The following is a 19656-nucleotide window of genomic DNA, read 5'->3' on the forward strand; positions in this document are numbered from 1 at the left end:
TTTCTCACGCATCTTCGTCATCACCGGCGAGAGATATGGTTCCACTTTCTGCGGCATTCGCAAGAATTCAGGACACACGCACGCTCGCCGTATGCACTTTTTCCATACGGATCGCGTTCCATCTTCGTTTCCGTACCTTTGCATAATTTCATGGACGCTCAACAACATGTGCGCACATGTTGCTGTACGCGACCACGATATGCCGGCAAAGGCATAATCGCTACAGAGGTCCCGCGGACGCGCGCGTTGCCCATTATTACATTATGCAAATTAATCATATTTGCAAGATTTATTTCTGCCGCGCTCTGCGCTCCACCTTACCCACGCGGCGACTGAATCTGAATCTGAACCTCCGCCGCTAACAATACTCAGCTTTGCGGAACTGAGGTATCTCGCAAGGTCCCGGCACCGAGTCTTTTCGCACCGCACAGCATCTTGCGCGGCCTCAAAAACGTTGGACACGTTGGGTCTGGGCAAGAGATTCGTAAGAAAAACAATGCAATGATCGATATAAGAGTGTATCCGGGGAATGCACGCAGTCGGTCGGGAAGGAAGGATCTTTTTGCGGTAGGCCACGACCGGAATGTCTAACGAGATTTGACTACGACATTGCGCTCGGAAAGGCTTGCACTCCCTGCTGCAAGACCTGTTCAGACAAAACAACGCAACACCGTCCAAGATTGGTATGAAAATTAATTTCTCCCCCCTCTCTCTCTCTCTCTCTCGCTCCCTCTTCCACAAACTCCCAAACCGTCCCCTAAAGACTGAAAACACAGCCAAACAGAGAGATCAAGAATTTAATCCGGCTCATGACCTGTCGCAACCGATCATGAAATCTCTCGCCCTATTCCACGTCTAATCATGAATTTAAAAAAGAAACATGCTCAGCACAAAATCACAACCTTTTGCCACTGGGGTGAAGGATAGGATACGTGCTTTAATGTGACCTCTTCCACCCACCGAGATAAAACCAAGCGTCCCTGGTGGACAGCATCATCTCGCGTGGCCATCGTTTTACTGCTTTATTACACCAATCGGGTGTTTTTTCTGTGCAAAAACCTCGTTGCTACGCTCAATATCACCATAATTTAAGGTGGTTTTATGACCCATGATGACGTCCCTTCTGGATGGTATGGGTTTTTTTTTGTCAGAATAAGGGGAGGAACTGCTGGGCTGGCCAGTAGATTTGAATGATTTCGGTAAACCGATGAAACCAACCCCTCAATGACCACTAAGGCTAGCTTTGAGAGCGTAGCTTCACCCTCCCCGCGAAACATTAAATTTGAGATTCCCTTCTCGATGGTCAGCCCGATACGGGAGAGACATATCGCTTGTACTATGTCCTTCTGCTTTTTTATTTTATACCTCGACATTTATTTACAACCATCCAAGGCATGGTAATAGATTTTTCAATGCTCACCATCCGCACAACCTAACTGAAATTGAAATTGCATTCCGGTCCAGCCCAAACAATGGCTTCGTTTTAGACAGGGTGTGCAAAATATGAAGAGGCACATAAGGCCATGCAACGACGAGTGCCGAGACCATCCCTAAACATGTTTATTTTAGAGCTGATGTTGGGAAAAACATGCCAAAAGCAGGTTATTATCGACTGGTCAACGTTGCGATTTTTTGTGCAATATGACTTCCCCTTATAGTGAGATGTCTAAGAGCCTTCAAGAACTCTAAGCTCCTCTAATGATTAGCTTCTGTTACTGTTAAAATAGTTTATATATCGATCCGGTTAGACGGATCAAAAACGTCCGCCGAAGGTCCAGCTCACACTCACCGTCCGCAACAAGAGCTCCTATTTGGAGCCTGTTCATGATGACGAAGCGCATCAGGCACACCGACGACCCTCGACCATCCTATGCACAGGTTATAGTGCTGCTGCACCGTACAGTCTGACCTCTTCAGCATCGGCAACGCAGCACAACCTCGTCAGCGGTGGAATGTGTGCTCGCACCGGTTCCATCCCACCCAACCTGTCAGTGTCCATTACGTTAGATTATTGTTATTTTTTATTGCACCACGCCGTACCCATGGTACACCTCTCAGTTTGTTCGATTTTTGCGTGCAAAATCCATACACCGCACATGATGATGATCATTGGATTGATTTCTTCCCAATACGTCCCTAACGAACCGCGCACCGGGTATTGATCGCTAATGATAGCCTCTAGTCACAGCTAGCATTCGGCCTGCCCATTTCCCCATCCTCTAGCGCACATTCTTCGCGCTGCAGAATTCCAGGGTCATATGCGTCGTCTTTGCGTCGTCCGTCTCCATCCACGGTTTACGGTCCGTTTTCAGCACGATACCACTGTGGGGCATTGTGGCCAGCCAACGTTACGAAGGTCCGGGTTTTATAGCTCTGACCTCCTTATTACCGCGCGCAAGGTGTCGGACGCACGGCACGATCAAGTGCGAACTTGGCTCGCTTATACCCTCTTGTCGCTCTAACAAAACCTTCATTTTTTCGCTTCATCCCTAGTGATACTGTTGATAGTAATATGCGTTAGAAAATTGATCTCACGCGCGATTCAACTTGGTCTGCTTCGTACGTGACATTAGTGATGGAATCCATCATCGCTAAAGTAGGACACCCCCGGATAGATGGGGCGCGTTTTGCATAAAGCTTCGTTCGTTTGCTCCATTCGATTGTGTGTGTGTGTGTGTCGGTTCGATTAGCGGAAAAGCTTGCCCCGTCCGGACGTTGATGATCGATGCTGACGCTCTGTCTGACTGATTGATGGAAAAAAAGAGATTGCAACTCCGGTCCTCAGCGTTGAAAAGCGGCGCTGATGAATGTTTTCATCGACGCACGGTGTCCTGCGCAGAGAAAAAAAAATTGAGAGTGATTGAATTGAAAATATACTTTCCATTCGCTTGTCAACGGGAGATCTGATGATCTGGTTGTTGTAACTTACCGCTTTTGATAAGAACGTACACACGCTGGTGTGGATCTGTTAGGGCGTGCGGGATGTCACCCAAGTGACATCGATTCAATGTCAAGTTCTCGCCTGATGATGCTGCGACTGTATGACCTTCAATTTAACGCAACCCGTATACCGAGCGCCGATCGATGCGGACCAGACTAGCGTCGCGTCAGAACCGCAAAAAAAACAACGTCAACCAAACAAACAACTTCATTCCAGTCCAGGAGGCCTTAACGGTCGATACAACGTGGTCTATACCCTCCAAAAACAGCATCCCCAGCAAGGATGTGCATTTCTATCGCGCTCGGCGTCCGCTGTTTTCCACACACAGCATCCAGACGCAATGTACACCTTTACTCCAGTTCTGGCGCTACGCCGTCATCGTACCGGGTGTTGCCTTTCGACCGCAGCACTAAGCCAATAATCACCCCAATAAAAAAGTGGAATAAAACAAAACCCCTGGCAAGCAAATTTTCCACCCTCGGTTAGAGTTGACGGTCACCGCCGCAAAACGGTAAGGGTGCACACCACGCTATACAGTGGAAATGCCCCGAAAACCACCGAAAAAAAAAAGTTAGACACAACACACCGTGTTTCGGTAAGCGCCAAACGAGCAAAAACCAGAAGCTCGCCACCAGAACGAATTAAAATAATTTCATTTAACGGCCAACCGCGCCAGCTTCTCTGGACTTCCCCCTTCTGACTGCTGGAAGCTGGTAGCGCTCGGTCAGCCGAACAGACCTGCTGACTGTATCAGCAGCCAGGGAAAGTCACCTTCCGGTGGTGCCCTTGATGGTGACGAAAAAACATGTGTTTCGACCAACCAATCGGCCCCGGGACCGACCAGGACAGAAGGACAAACATGGAAAGTACACCAAAGCGAGAAAAGCGAGAAATGAAGTGACAAAATGCGGTGCGGAAAATCGTGTGCCACCCCGGTTTTCCGCTATGCCCGACCGTCCGATGGTATTGTCTGTCGGACGCAGATTAATGACTTGTAACGCCAAACGGCACCGAATCGACGGTGTCGTTACCGTGTCTTTTTTTTTGTGTTGATCCTTTCTTCCTATTGCCACGCTGAAGCACCTCGTCTATTGACACTGGGGCCGTGCATGTGTCCCGCGACACTATTTGCTCTTTCGCTTTTTTGTTTCTCTGGTGGAAAGTTTACACCAAATATAATTTTGGGTGATACTTGTAGAGGATTAGATTTTTGGCATGTTGCAACAACGGTATCGGGGTTTTTTTTTTTGCCTTTTGCCAACGTCCGACAATGACTAATGGTACCTAACCACCCTCCCGGTACGTAACTATGTGATCCAGCCTATCCAATCAACTCGTAAAGGAGCGACACATTTTACGCGATTTTCATTGACAAAGAGAACACTTTACAGCACACCGAGCTATCGAATGATACAGTCAATTTCTGGTGTGTGTGTGTGTGTGTTGATGTGTCATATAAAAAGGACTCGAGGACTCAAACATCCGAGAAAAATTCTTCGCCTGTCCGGATCGGATTTTACAATTGCACAACAACCAGAACACGGTACGGTCCTTCCAAGTGCACTAACCTGGAAAGCCTTTTGCGTGTAAGATAAGCGTACCAAACTTTCACCTGCTGTCGACTTACGAAAATTCTAACGACTTCACCAGACTCTTTCCTTTCTCTCTCTCTCTCTCTCTCTCTCTCTCTCGTTCTCTCGGTATCAAACCCATTACGGTCGATTTAACGTATCGAAATGACTCTCGAATGCTTTTCCAGCTCGATTTCTATACGGATGTCGTTCCATTTCTATTGTGACCGGAACCGTGGAAACATAACAGGAAGCCAAAATTGCAACAAAAAAAAAGTTGAGTAGTTGAAAATTAACAAAAGATGAAAAATGTGCAACTCTTACCTTTGGTTCATTCAAACCAACCGTCCGATAACAGGACCTCTTTCATCCCCGTTTTCCAGGTGACAGGTGTGCTAACATTTCGCTCCTTCGCCGTACAAACGCCAGAGCTTTTTCCTGGTGAAAGTAGAAAGGCCTGCCCGCTCTCGGTGTCCTCTCGAAACCCTTTCACACTATCGTGCCGACAAAATTTGCCCATAATGTCGTCCCTTGTTGACGGGCGATTGCTATCACTTCGCTGTGTCTCACACTCGTCGTCGACTGTGTTATCAAACCTCGGCACACCCAACCGAACAGCTCCGTGTGTGTCAGCCCGAGCATAGCAAGACAACTAATTAAATATTTTAATTTGATTTTAATTGTTTTGTCATCCTCCGAGAACGTGCCTCCAGCCCCTGCTCCCCTTCCCCCAAAAGCCCAACAAAACAAGCAACTTGAGCACGTTTTATGAGAGTTTCTTTTCAAACACGAAACTTTAAAGGACGTTCTCGGGCACGTCTACTGCCTGCCCGGGGTGGAGCCTTGTGTGTAGACATATGGTTTACACCCGATTACCATCATTATGATTAGCAATTTGCCCGTGATTAAAATTATTGTTTTACGACTTTTGTGCTCACACATGAGGCCCTTTTTGCCGGGTGTCCCCGGTTTGGCAGGGTGTCACTTTCGGGCATGTTTCCTCAAGGGGGCTGAAGTCTTCTCCCACTTGCTCCGGTTGATGCTGCAGACAGCCATTAAACTGTTAGTAGTGGTTTTGGGGCCCGGGAGTTGCCACCGCTCCGGAAGCTTAAGAGCATTATCACATATTAGCATCATTTATGTAACCTCTACCGGAAACCGCTTCCCATACGGCCGCTTGACACGAGAAGATGAGCTATAAGTGTCTACCGTTTAGTGCCACTTTCTTCTCAGTGAGGTGTCAAGAGTACTTCCATCCGTAGGGATGGAATGCATTTTCGGGTATGCGGGCAAGACAAACAGTGAAGATATGCGCTCCAGATGAGATGTTCCAGATCGCATAGACGTGCCTCCTGTCGTCCTATCTGCCATTTGACAGCCAGCAGCCCTATCAGTTCAAATGCCACGGCTCCGAGGATATGCGTGACTTTTTGGCCAGCAAAGGGTGAGTGTGCGTGTGTAATTGCGTGCCTCTCTGTGTTTTACTTGAACCAACAAGGGCTAGATAGTACGTGACACTTTGTACTCAGTGTCGATGCAGTGCCCCTCCGAAGTAATTATGGTAGAAAGATTGCACATCTGGCACATTGTCCTGACGGAAATCATCGATCCATGTTGTCTTAGTACCGAGCATAATGGATATTAACCAGAAGGATTGTCTTGTACGCTAGACAACCCATGAAGGCATACGTTTTACGTGACTGTGAAGAGATCTGCAGTCTTACTTGTTTCTTGACGTATACAGGATGTCATACAAAAACCTTTTCCACTTACCGTTGGACGATCCTTGCTGAAAAACGGAAAGAAAAATTAAATAAAATCATTATTAGAAAGCTATTAATATCAATGAAGATAATAGCGAACCTACCTGTACCAAATCGTCGAGGTCGAGGCTTGATTTACGGGTAGACAATCCGGGTGATAGAAGAGTATCATTCCTAACCTATAAATCACTCATTACCTCACACGAACAGATAGCACTGCCTTTTGTACCGAGCATGATCGGTCACGACACTAATCACATCAATAAAATATTTAACAGAACCACTGGCACTAACCACAAAACAAGGCTGAGCAGGATCCGGAAGGGATATCCGGAATCGGACGAGAACTTACAGCGAAACACACTTGCTGGCTTCATAAAAAATGCACCCCTTGTTGGAAGTGCCACTGAACACACACTCACTCATTTTCACATTTTCTTCGTAACATTTCACCACCGCACAGAACCGATTTTCCAACGTAAACATGACCTTTTTTCCCGGAACTAACGACACATTGCGTGTTGGCAGTGGCCAGTGCAACACAAAACCGCAACCGAACTGCACTTTAAACGCGAAAACAACCCATTTCCGACACGGGGAGTTGATTGAAACTACGTGAAAATTGCCTTCTCTAAACGCACAGCGAAACCCATTTTCACCGGTCTGCTTTGCTTTCTGCTTTTTGTCGCGAATCTCGACGATACACTGTCACAACAAAGATGGCGCTGCAGGATGGATCCTCCAACGCGGGGCCGGGCAACGCGTGGGGTAAACCCATTTGACGTTTGATCATCAAACCTGATGAACAACTGTCACTTTGAATTCACGCTAATGGCCCGTAACGGCTGTTTGCCCGTATCGACATCAACATCAAAGGAAAACTTCAAACTTCCACAATATCCCAGTCCTGCTTTATCGGCCACGATAATGACGATTATTACGGCTCGCATCATCCGTAACCGACGCACCATTACCGCACTATCAACCGCACCGCGATGATTCGTACAGCTTTATTTTAATGTCACTCTTCAATTGTACCACCGACTACGTGCGACAGGTGGAGAAAAGGGTGCGGTCGGGAAACTGCCTCACAATACCTCAAAGCAACAAAAAAAGCGTCGCGGGTGGTCGTTGGTAGATTAAAAAGTCAAAACCATCCTGCGTCGTGGCTTTATTATGTTTTTACCCTTTTTTTTAGCCCGGGGAAGGAACTCGCACCACAAGTCGTCAATTTGCTGAGCGGCTTAGTTATTGAGTCATTTGTTATTGAAAAAGTACATTTAACTCTTGTGATGTGATTTGGTTTTATCCCCGGGATACGGACGGGTTTTTGATGATCCTTTGATACTCCACTCAGTCTAAAGAGTTTAAGGATGTATCGAAAATAAGTCAAAAATTGCAACGTCTTTGTCGAAGTTTTGCTGCTCTGATTGATTGAGACGATGTTCGAGCGCTTAGGGAACTTGGCGGATTAAAGTCTTAACTGACTTTGAGATATTGAACAAACCGGAGGGCGTCCAATACGTCAAACTACAGCCTTGTGTTTTACTAGCCAATTTTCAATAGAGCGTTAAGAACTGAAAATGTGACCACAAACCCTATGCACTTGACTGCCGATGCACCCCAGTCCAGAAGGATTGTACAGCGCCGCTAACAGCATGTTCTTGTTCGTTCTGCCGGCAGTAGTAGAAAACGGTTTAAAAACAGCAATAACCGACCACGGTTTACATGTAATGAACGGCCATATATCACTGATGGGAATCTCGCCCGGCTCGGCCCGTTGTAGCTCGGCCGCAATGCGGGCGGACTATGCATGTATACGATGCGTCCGGAGTACGGCCAGCGATCGGCAGCTCCAACAACGAAGAAACTAACATTCCTTCCCTAGGTGGAACGCAATGGGGATGGCCTGTGGATCTCTGAATGCAAGCGCGACATGGAAATGTCAGCCATGTCGGAGGAGTTCGCCCAAGCTCGTCGGTTCGCCCGGGACGAAAGGTTAACGACGGCGAAAGGAGCGCTCCATCAGCAACACCAAGAGGGCGTTTACAATCACAATGTTTACCGCCGCGTGCCGTCGACCTTCCCTCGCTTAAAAAGGCCTTCCCGCCATCAACAACATCATCAGGAACCGTACACGAGCAGTACGCGAATCGATGCGCCATGGCCAGTTAACGCCCATCGGTGCTGGAACAACTTTTGGGCATTCCACTCGCCAAACATTTCTGTTGTCTCGGTGAGTGTGTGTTGGTTTTTCAACAAACAAAGCACGAAAAACCATGGCAAACCCAATCGAAGTAGCCGGGACTTTCAAAACTGAGCTGACAGCTGTCTTGAAGTTCCTATCTCCGTAGTCACACAATAGGACTTGTAGACGGTTTCGACGATGGGTATTTTTCCTCCCCCAAAAAACTTAAAGATCCCAAACATTCGGCAACCTAGACTCCCCATTATATGGGAAAGTGCTACAAAGAAGTATTCTTCAAGCTTCCGGGAACTCACCTCCTGAAAAACAAAGTCTCGTCTTCAGCTACAAAGAAGACTCCCGTCCCCATCAAGAACATCCCGGCCGGTGAGTAAGAACCATTCGCCCAAGATAACCTGCACCGCAAGGTTTGTAAATGGCAGTTGTGCAATCAGCACCGGGACAAACAAGTGGAAACATTTCAAATATTTGTTTTTACGATCATCGCGGTCACTCTGCCAGTGGGGGGAGGAAGAACGCCAAGAACGCAGGGCGTGCAAAGAATCGCGCATCCAACCGAAGGCCCCGTTCATGCCAATGAAATTTAATAAAGTGCGCTATCTTTTATTGGTTGATTCAGCCGTGGCAGCGTGGCAGCGCAAAAAAAAAGGAAACAAACCGAACCCAAACCGAAGGTGGACCTCAGTGAGTCTGGAGTCGACCCACCAGCATCTTCGCGCGTTGTTGGGCAGCACAACACAAACGTTTATCGATTGATGATTAATTGATGGATAAATTGCAACAGGAGGCGGTTGAATGGTTGAAAGATTTACTTTGGCCGTTTTGCGTGAGATTTTGGCCCGGGTTTCTTGGGCGTGTGCGTGCGCGCGCGCGCTCGCCTCTGCACACACTGACACTGGCATCTATACACACACACACCCCCGAAGCCATCACGAACTCTGGACAACCTTTTTTGCCAATTACGGCAAGTGCATCCCGGGAAGCTGCAAGCTCAGCAGAATGGGACAGGGTTGAGGCAGGACCTACAGGAGGGTTGAGGGGGGGGAGTTGTTTGTTTGCACACGGAATTAATATTGCCGCCACAAAATGGCGATTCAGTGAGTGGGCAGTGCGGAATTTGAGGGGGGGGGGGGGGGGGGGAAACACGGTGGTGCGATATTGGTTGAGGGAAATTAATTATAAATTAAGCGCCGAACGCGGGAGTGTAGTCATGGACGGAGAGGTCCTGGAGTGGTAGATCCGCCCATAACAATTTTGATTCCTTCAATCTGTGATTTTTATATATTATAATATAATTAGAGATTTTTATCTAAGTTAGAAACAGATTCCATTGAATTTATAACTGTCTGTAAGCTGTTTATTTCTACTAAGATCCTGCAATGTATTGATTTCTGAGCAAAATACTTAGAAAGTGTTCGGCGGGTTGCATACCCACAGGCGTACATTTGAAACTAGTGAAAGTAAGCTGTTTCACTCACTTAAATGACCTTTATGACTAATTTCTTTGTTTGCATTCCACTTTCTACCAACACCATATTCCACCAAATCCAGTGCTGATCGACTAGGCCCTCAGCATAAAGCGCTCCCATGCTTTATTAGTGAAGTGCAATGAGCGTCACCCCATAACGCTCCCTTCTCAGACATCGGTCTCGTGAAGCATCCAATTACAAACAACTCTAATAGTATTAATTTAAACCATTCCATCGATAGGCCCACCACAGCCCCAGTATCAGACACTCTTCTTCTTGGGAAGAAAGAGCTCCGAACCCTTGCCTCTTGTCGGTACACTTTCCCGTACAACAACAGAAAAAAGCGAAAGGACAATCCGAGAGATCTTGTATGCATACGACGACACATAACAACGCGCATAAAGAACAACGCATGGCAGTGCGTGGCATTTAATTTGCCATCATTAAGCCCGACCGATCTGTTGAAACACCCATTCACCACGTGTCGCGCCAGCTGAAGTTCTGGGCGATCTATGAGGGGATGGTAGGTCCCGCATGCAACCGCGAGCACCCTGCAAGCGCAGCCGAAGAAAGTGGTAATAAAAGCATAATAAATATTTCGCTGACACACTCGCTAGCACACGGCGCTCGGTGGAATGTTTGGGGCGCTGGGTAAGCTAATTTATGACGTTCGCTCGTCATACCGCCGGGTAGAGCGTCGAAACTGATCATGCATCAAAGAAAGGCAATTTTGACGGCTTAAACTTCTCTCCCGGTTTGATGAAATGGAGGGAGGGCGAAAATTCATCATCATAGGATTATTACCGTTCCCCAGCTAATGGATTGCCTAATCCGACTTGCATGTCCGCGAAATGTGTCTTTGATGTGTGGTCCTTCCGCAATTTCCCTCTTTAAAGTTTTTTAAGTCAAAAAAGGTAATTGTACGAAATTCATATTGCTCAGCATAATTTCTTGTTCGTTTTCTCTTTTTTCGAGACATAAAGGTAACTTTTTTAATACTTTCGGCAAGCAAAGAGGCAACCGCCGGAAGGTTTTTTTTTTTGTTTGCAGCGAAAGGTTTGCTCATTAAAATTGGCGAATTGCTCACCACACAAAGGGAGCTCCGGGTCTACGGCGCGTATCAGTTACATCATTAAGATGTTATTCGCTGGACCAAGTGGAAGGACCGGGGATGTTCTTGGCATGTTCGGAACTTACCCGGGAATAGTTAGCGAGAAGACGTAGTAAGACGATAGTTAGTACGGTTTAAAAGACCGTACCGCCTAAGATGAAGTCTTCGCAAAATCAATTCCATTCATCTTCCAGCTTGGAACGAGGAAGCATAAGCCTTTGCTTCAGACGTTCCCTTCCGTTTTCCTACCGAACCTCCCCTTTCGGGTTCGGTTGTCAATCGACCTACATAAAGTGTTTGTAATCAGTAGCAATTTGCGCTAATTGGTCCGAATGGAGTGAAGAATGCCATGTTCGCCCATATCGGCGAACCGAACGAAACATAAGAACGCAAGCGTCTCGCCGTCCACCGATCCGCTCCCACAATGTCTCCCCCGATGTGGATGTTGATGGAAAATAAAGATTATTGTCTTTAATTCGGTACCCACACGCTGGACGCTGGCCGACGGATGGACCCACCAACTTGCTGGTTCTCTATTTCTATCGTCACCAAAGTCTTCCTACGACTTGTGCGTGATAGTTGACACATTCCTAGGTTCATCAAATTGAAGGCAGTTTAATTGAATTTCATTTCCCCCCCCCCCCCCGGAGCGTTGCCTACTGACCGATCGTACGTCGATCGTGCTCGTCGATCGGTCTAGCTTACGTAACCCAGTTGTTGCGCATCAAATTCTTCTCCTCTAGAGACAGAAAAGAATCTGACACTTTTTTTTCTTGCTGTATCGAAAACTCGCTCACCTAACCCTTCGGCTTCCGATACAAGCTTACCGACGCTCTTCAGGGGAAGGCGTGATCGAGAGCATGTGTAACGCTTCAAGTGATCTGTCATCCACTCATAATTATCCTAATGGTTTGATTTGAGTTTTAAGAATTCTTAGCCTGAGTGAAAAAAAGCAGGCCAACAAACATTGCCCAATTAAATAGTGACACAGCTTCTTCACAGCAGTGCGACACGAAACAGGTGATCGTGAAGAAGGCATTCCTCGCACAGCTGTAGGCGCGCGCTCAAGCACGTTCCACGTCCGAACGATCTCGGTCGGGGGGGAATTATGTTTCTCTAGACCATCATCATGATGATGTGTCCTCGGCAGTCAAGTACAAGTGAGCAGAAGGAAGCCACCAAGAACCTTCCATGACAAACAGATGTTATCGGAGCGGCTTCAAGAGTCGGCACCCCAGCCACTACTATTGGTTAACCCATTAACGAACGAGCGGGAGTCAAGTGGCCCCTTTTGCGTAGAAGAAGTGCGGAACCCACTCGTCGAAAGAAGCATCCACCAGCCGTCGGAATGTACGCGCGAGCGAGCGTGCGTGCGTGCGCCCGTCATCGGCACGGCGATGAATAAATTTTAATTACCCATGCGCTACTTGATTAGCAGTCGCGCTATTTAACGCGACCCGGACCGACCGAGTCAGGACGAATGGCGCACGCGACTTGGTAGTGCTGGCAAGGGTGCCACAGGCTTTACTCCTTTGATTAGTATTTATGCCTCTGGAGCATTAGCGGTTCAATTGAACCTGCCCCCGGTCGCTGATATGTACTTGGAATCAGGCCTGCGGAGACCTTGATACAATCGGGAGCTTGGTTGCGCTTGAAGTTCAGAGCATCAGATTACATGTCCCTGCGTGGAAAAGCTGGACAGTTAAAACATAACCTCAAAAAAAAAAAGTCCTCGAATAGTCCTCTTCTCCGGGAAGGCTAGAAACCTGTCCGTGTTCTCTCCCCGCTCGGGGTGCATGCCGACGCCGGAGGAGATGATGCGTCAACTGTGCCGTGATTTATGGGTTCCCGGGGTTGCGGTATGTGCAGCATTAAGGCAATGGAATTAAGACAGAGCCGACAATGACGTTGTCTCAAGTGGCCTTTTTTGTTTTTGGGGTGTCGTTCGGTGCGGTGGGGCTCTGTCATTCGAATTCTCCAGTCGTTGAGTATCTCCAGTAGTTTCGGTAGTAATGTATGCCTCTGCTAATGGCACTCGGACGTCTCGTAGTCACTTGGTGTACTCAGTCCCCCCCCTTCTTGACAAGGTGAAAACACATTTCTTTCTCTTCCTTTCTATTTTACTTTTATTTTCGTTCAGTTTTGTTTTTCCTTACATTAATCGTTTCATCTTTCTTTCTTGCAGCTCTGTTCTACCTCATTCCACTTTCCACTAACCTTTTTGCTTTCTTTCCATTTTCTTTTCTTGCTTCATTTCACTAATTCATACATCTTAAGTTTTCTTCTTTTTCCATTATTGTATTAGTATTGTTTTTTTTTCTCCTCACGCTAACACAAGCTTTAATCGAACCCCGCTAACCGCCATACCGCAGGCCAGACCAATCACACTCTCGCACCAGCACGTGTTTGCACCAATTTTGAGCACCATTTTGAATTTGTTTTCTTCTAACACAAAATTCCGTCTAACACAAAAGTACGCACGCACAGGGTAAAAGGTGGATATGATTTTCTTTTCTTTATGATTTACTTACACTAAGCGCTTCCCTTTAAGAGAACCCATTATCGCTCCTGTCCAATTCCTCCACGCTACACGCAGTCGGTGTGTAATGGCCGGCCATAATAATTAAACCCGGTGTCCCGTCTTGTCTTTGCAGATGCTTGTGGGCTCTCGGACGTGGCGCATATCGAGTCGCTGCAGGAGAAGTCCCAGTGCGCGCTGGAGGAGTATTGCCGGTCCCAGTATCCCAACCAACCGACCCGGTTCGGCAAGCTACTGTTACGTCTTCCCTCCCTAAGAACTGTGTCCTCACAGGTACGTTGGACAGTCAGCCACGATCTGGAGCATTAGCTTTTACCGAAATCCCTCTCTCTCTCTCTCACTCTCGCCCCGCAGGTTATAGAGCAACTGTTCTTCGTCCGACTGGTGGGCAAAACGCCTATAGAAACGCTCATCCGTGACATGCTGCTATCGGGCAGTAGTTTCTCCTGGCCCTACCTTCCTTCGATGTGACACACGGCCGTGTGGCGCCAACTGACAACGACATGATCTTCACTGATGATGGGAGGTGCGTCATCTACCGCGGTAGCGGCGGCCACCCTTCAACATCAGCAGCAGCAGCAGCAGCAGCAGCAGCAACAACAGCAGCACCAGCATCTGGATGAGCTGCAACAGCAACAAGTCCATACGAATCAGCAACTAGAGCAGCAGCAGCAGCAACATCACCAACAGCAACTTGCCCACCATCTACAGGCTCAGCAACAGCTGCACGAACAGCAGCAGCACGACCACCAGCAACAGCTACAGCAGCACCAGCAACACCAGCACCAGCAACAACAAACCCATCCGCAAACTCTCGGCCTAGCGCTCGGTCAGTCCAACTCTCAGGCTCTCGCCCTATCGCCATCCTCCAGCTCGTACTATAGTAGCTGCTGTTCGGATATGGCTGCCGCGGCGCTATCTTCGCTGATGGCCAGCACCAGCCACCAGTTCACGCAGTTCCAGAACACGCTCAACTTTGTCAGCGGTGGTGCGATCATGGCGGCCAGTAGTAGCAGCAGTCACATCAGCACGGGCAGCGCCGCCAGTGTCAGTAGCTCACGAGCAAGTACCGGTGGAGCGGACACGCACACATCCTCCAGCAGCGCAGCCAACAGTACAGGAGGAGGAGGAGGAGGGGGAGGAGCGGCCGGGAGTGGTAGCGAAGGTACGGCCAGCTGTACCACAACGATGGATGGCACCGAGGATACAGCCAGCGGTCCGGCCGGTCATGTAAATAGCTTCGACAGTACGCTGGCAGCCCTGACATCGACGGCTCAGCTTGCGGTGGACGAGACCGGCCAGCGCAAGATGCGATCTCACCCACCGGATCTTCCGGCCATGCTGATGGGAGCGGGTCATGCCGCGACGCTTCAGCTCATCGACGACATTAGCGAGCGACGAGCCGGCGACTCGGACAGCAGCAGTGGGCAACAGCGACACCGGCACCACGACGACACGAACGTTTCCGTCGTCGATGATGAGGCGACGGCATAAAGCGGCAGGTGTAACTGTACAGCGGTATTCTCCAAGAGAATAATGTGTAGTAGACCAGCCAACCACCCCGAAAACGAGTTAGTTATTTATCAGTGAGCAATCTCCATTTCGAGCTAGGAACTCGTTGTACGTTAAATTATGTTTCGTTTTACTCTAAAACGCCCAGTGCAATCTAGACAGTGAGAGGGACGATTACCGCAAGAACCCCACAATCACGGTGGTGCTTGAGTTTTGCCAAAACAAAGCAACAACAAAAAACCGCTACTAATCGAATTATATATGTATATTGTATTTTTCTCTCTCTGTGTGTGTGCGTGTTTATGCGTGTGAAATTAATGGCAAAAGCGAAATGTGTGCTCTGGAGCAGGAAGTAACTGATATTTGCAATATATAGAGTTAAAGTAAAACCAACAATAAACTGTGGCATTTCTCAAAAACAAAAGACAAACCACTCGGGACACCCAGGAAAACGACGAAGAGGAAAGCAATAGGGACAGTCACGATGTTCGGAATCTCTGCTAGGGTTTAGTCCATGTCCACAGCAGCTACGTTTGTGAATAGTTCCAGTGGAAAGTCAGTAGCACACCGAAGAAGAAAGGAAGCATTCTTTACCACATTGTGCAGAAAGTCTAATCAAAAAAACTGTTGGCCGTCCATTATGGTTCCCCCCCTCCTCCCCGAATCGTAGTTACAATCGATGTGTCCCGTTCATTGCTGTCCCCGTTCTTGTACATACTGGTTAGTGACAGGCTGACATTTCGCTTAGTAACCCTGCTCTCATCCGTCACATTTCAGTGTGCTAATCTCCGACCGCCATATTGCCAGTTGTTGAGCGACGGAAGGCTGGTGGACTAGGTTGCTGCTTAGTGTTTTTGTTTTTTGTTTTCGTTGCCTACAGTTGCATCGGAGGACTTTAGAGGAACCGTTTTTCGGGTGGGCGAATGTAGCGTTCTATGAGTTTTAAGTTCATCCCACCATCGTATCATCTTCACACACACACACGCTACGCAACTCACAAACGGTCCGTGTACATATACGTATAAAAGCATCTTATCGAGCAAGTTCTTCCGCGAGCAGACGTGGATTAGGTGTTAAGTAAGGTAGTGAGCAGGGAAAACACTACACGCTAGCCGGATAGCGGCCGGATAACGGCCGGATAGCAGAATCAAAAATAGTTTAGTTAATTTAAAATTTGTTTTGTTTTGTGCGCCCTTGCGCTCTGCCGCCCCAGCTCAGTCCACCGAGCGTAGGACTTATCGTCTTAGTAACTGTATTGCTCTCCTTGTAGGGACGCTCCCGGACCTATGAGAACCAATGTTTTCTCCCACTCCGTATGGAGTTTTCAAAAATCAAAGTTAAATTATGTGTTTGCAGGAAAAACAAAGCAATGAAACGATCGCTCGCTCGCGGAACCGGAACAAACTAGTTAAACGAAAGTTACGGGAAGTTGGAGAGCAAAAACCGTACTGTAGAAGGTGTAGAAGCGCAGGAAAAAAAGTGCTGCAAAATGGAAAATGGGGGAAGGATAGTAAAGTGAGGATACTTTTAAAACAAACACAACAAATACACGACGCGCATATGTAATATTTATATATACACACCCAAACAAATACACACCCATACACAACCCTTGATCGATTGTGGAACGTGGGGAAAGTGAATCGTGGCGTATGCTAGAGCAAGAAATAAACAAAATAATATGTAAACATGAAACAATATGGAAAAATGGAATCCCGTCTTTTGCTGTGCGCTCTTTGTATCACTCTGTATCACAATAGGTATGCGACTTACAATGGGTAAAACACCTTTCTTTGGGTTACGATCGTTATCGTCGGATCAAACATTGGGCCACCACCAAAAAAGCTCTCCTTCTCTCTCACACACACTCACCCCATTCTTCTCTTTCGGGATAGTTTCTTCAAGAAAATCCCACCCACCCATCGGAACGGGCGCTAGCGGTTCTGTTGGAACGATTTTTCCAATAAAATCATCATCATTAATTATCAGTCGAAGTCATTAATCATCTGGACGCCCTTTACAACGGCTAGACTCTCTTTGAATGGCCTTTCTCTCGCTTTGAAATGTAAAACTTTGGTCAATCGCACGCATGCACGTAATGTCCGTTGCGTCGCGTCCGATAGGAAGGGGGCTGGTCCTTTTCCTTTTGGGCTTTTGTAGCTATCGCCGATCGGTCCTAATCAAATAGTTTGATGACACCTCGAGCTTTACGGGGTTACACAGGGATATGGGAAGGTTAATTTATTATTTTAATAGAAAAGAGTGACATTTTCCCTTGCGAATCGATCTGAAATGGCCCAAAACTGTATTTTTAAGTGTTTCTACCTCACAGAAAATTCAAAATCTGAACACTTGTGTTTAAAAAAAAACAGTTATTTTTGAATTTTTGGTGGAATGTAGTGAGCATCTTTTTGTATTGGTTCTGAAGTAAACCGGAGAATGATAAATGCTCTAGACGATAATTACTACAAAATTATTATTTTTCATGTAAATAATTATTATGACCAACGCGAAGCCCATCCGTCGATCATTATGAATAAATCTCTCCTTCAAAGTTCCCTTATTTCACAATAGGTGGCGCTTTACATTTAAATATAATTTCATCTGTCACTTGGTATGGACCGTCGCATAACCTTGTTGATTGTTGTGTTTACCTGCTGAGCAATTTGAACGTGTATTATTTTGTTTGTGATAACAACCAGTGAAATAGTTTTTTCTTTGATTTACACGTAAAATTGAACAGCTAGAGTACAAAGTAGTAGTAGTTTGAAAAAAGCTCAACAGTATTCCAAAAACTAAACGATGCCGTCCAAAACATACTCCTCGGTGGAGTGTTTGCTTATACTCCTGTTAACCTCAACCTTTGCCGGGTTTTTCGGTATGGGAAAGGGCACATTCTCAACGCTCGTTGGCGCGAAAGATGTTGAGAAAGTGCCGGAACTTGATCTGACCAAAATTATCAACGAGAATGTTTGTATCCTTTTCGTAATACTAACCTTTGTAACACGATGACCGCGTTTGCCTTTACAAGGACAGAGCGACACGTCAGTGTTTTTTGCCTATACGTTATCTATCCTATTACGCTTATCGTTTCCTTAACGAGCCGATTCAAAGATTCCAAGATATTTGTGCGAAAGCGTGAGGAACACAAACTGCTGGTAAATCATCTACAATCCATCGACGATTATGGGAAGCGGTACAAGATGATGAAAATAGGACTCGATGAAGTCATAAGGGTATGTGGTGGACCATTTTCGTTTGGATAAAATCGACACCATCCTGCTATTCATCTCCTGCTTGCAGATAATCCGAGAAGAAGGCGGTAAACTGCGCGGGAACAAAATTACTGCTGAATCTGAGTTTCCAAAGCTACAGGAGCTGATCAATGCGCTCGCACTCTTCCTCGAGAACACGTGTCTGTTCGGTGAGATGGTTTTACACTTTCCCGACATGTCCTACCGCATACTGAAGGGCGTTTCCGATTGGCGCACACTGATGACGGACGCACTTAACTACACCAAAGCGTTTGTACAGATTTTGGATGAAAAATCCATCGAATTGTTGAGCTTGCTGAATCAGGAGATCAACGAAGACCAGCGGACGCCAGAGTACGTTAATCCGTACCGGGAAACAGCTCCTCAATCGACCGAAAAGCAAAAGGACAAGCCGAAGAAAAAGTCGAAACCGAAGAAAGGACCATCACTGTCACCAACTAAAACAGAGCTATAACAACACGCACACAGGCCATTCCGGTTGTAGAAAATGATTTCGTTCACTTAAATATACGCTTAAGAAGAATTTACAATATAGTTCTGTTATCCTAGCTCCCGGACCGCTTTGTTGCCGTTCCTTCTAATCGCGCATCGACGGTGCGCCCAGTTGGCCCATCTGCACCATCTTGCCGTAACCTCCGCGGCCCAAATCATGATCCTGCCGGTATTCGTCGCGCACCTGGCCACCCGTCTTACCCCGCCCGTACTGGCGGCCCTCGATGAATCCGGCATCCCAATCGACGCGCACGATCCGATCGTCCAGCCGGGTACCGTTGATGTAGCGCATCGCACTCTCCGCGTCTAACCGTGAGTAATACTCCACAAAGCAAAAGCCGCATGGTGTTTTCTTGAACTTGTCCAACCCCATTATGATGCGCCGCACATCGCCGCAGCGGGAAAACAGCTCGTGTATCTGCTCTTCGGTGGTGTAGAACGAAAGATTACCCACGTACAGGGTGGAGGAAACGCGCAGAAGCTTTTCCTGCTCGTGGCGTGAACCCTACAAGTAGACACAAACAAATTGGGTTATTCGCCGTACTGATTCTGTTGATGCGAGACAAGCAGGGAAGGGGGATGAGTCGTACCTTAAAGTGTTGGTCCCGGTATTTACTCAACGCTACCGATGGTGTGTGAATGGATTGGACTTGAGAAGCCATTTCCGAGTGCTTTTAACTTTTGCTAAAAACCACCGCGTATCAGCAACGCCGCAAAATGTACGCTTTCGATCAAAACAAACCCTGTTTGACAGCTAGCATTTTTTTTTGTTCTGCT

At 47.2% G+C, this 19656-nt stretch overlaps 3 protein-coding genes across 3 annotated transcripts in view; 2 read left to right on the forward strand and 1 right to left on the reverse strand.

Annotated features, from left to right (window-relative positions):
• LOC118507579 (nuclear receptor subfamily 2 group F member 1-B) overlaps window positions 1–16807 on the forward strand; it is a 73380-nt gene extending 56573 nt beyond the window's left edge. Inside the window, exons 4-5 of the mRNA XM_036046234.1 lie at window positions 13716–13873; window positions 13955–16807. Of these exons, the coding sequence (XP_035902127.1) occupies window positions 13716–13873; window positions 13955–14071 (275 nt within the window). The 3' untranslated portion in view covers window positions 14072–16807. The remainder of the gene's footprint in view (window positions 1–13715; window positions 13874–13954) is intronic.
• A 919-nt stretch (window positions 16808–17726) lies between these two features.
• LOC118517515 (coiled-coil domain-containing protein 134-like) lies at window positions 17727–18914 on the forward strand. Its single transcript, XM_036063740.1, has 3 exons — window positions 17727–18086; window positions 18227–18348; window positions 18416–18914. The coding sequence occupies exons 1-3, from the start codon at window positions 17915–17917 to the stop codon at window positions 18839–18841; spliced, it is 720 nt and encodes a 239-aa protein (XP_035919633.1). The 5' UTR covers window positions 17727–17914; the 3' UTR covers window positions 18842–18914.
• Window positions 18860–19637, reverse strand: LOC118517516 (nuclear cap-binding protein subunit 2). Its single transcript, XM_036063741.1, has 2 exons — window positions 19470–19637; window positions 18860–19384 (listed from the first exon to the last, which is right to left on the reverse strand). Exons 1-2 carry the CDS (start codon window positions 19539–19541, stop codon window positions 18965–18967), a joined length of 492 nt encoding a protein of 163 aa, XP_035919634.1. The 5' UTR covers window positions 19542–19637; the 3' UTR covers window positions 18860–18964.
• Between the last annotated feature and the right edge of the window lie 19 nt (window positions 19638–19656).

Source organism: Anopheles stephensi, chromosome 2 (genome assembly GCF_013141755.1).
Source record: "Anopheles stephensi strain Indian chromosome 2, UCI_ANSTEP_V1.0, whole genome shotgun sequence".
NCBI lineage: Eukaryota > Metazoa > Arthropoda > Insecta > Diptera > Culicidae > Anopheles > Anopheles stephensi.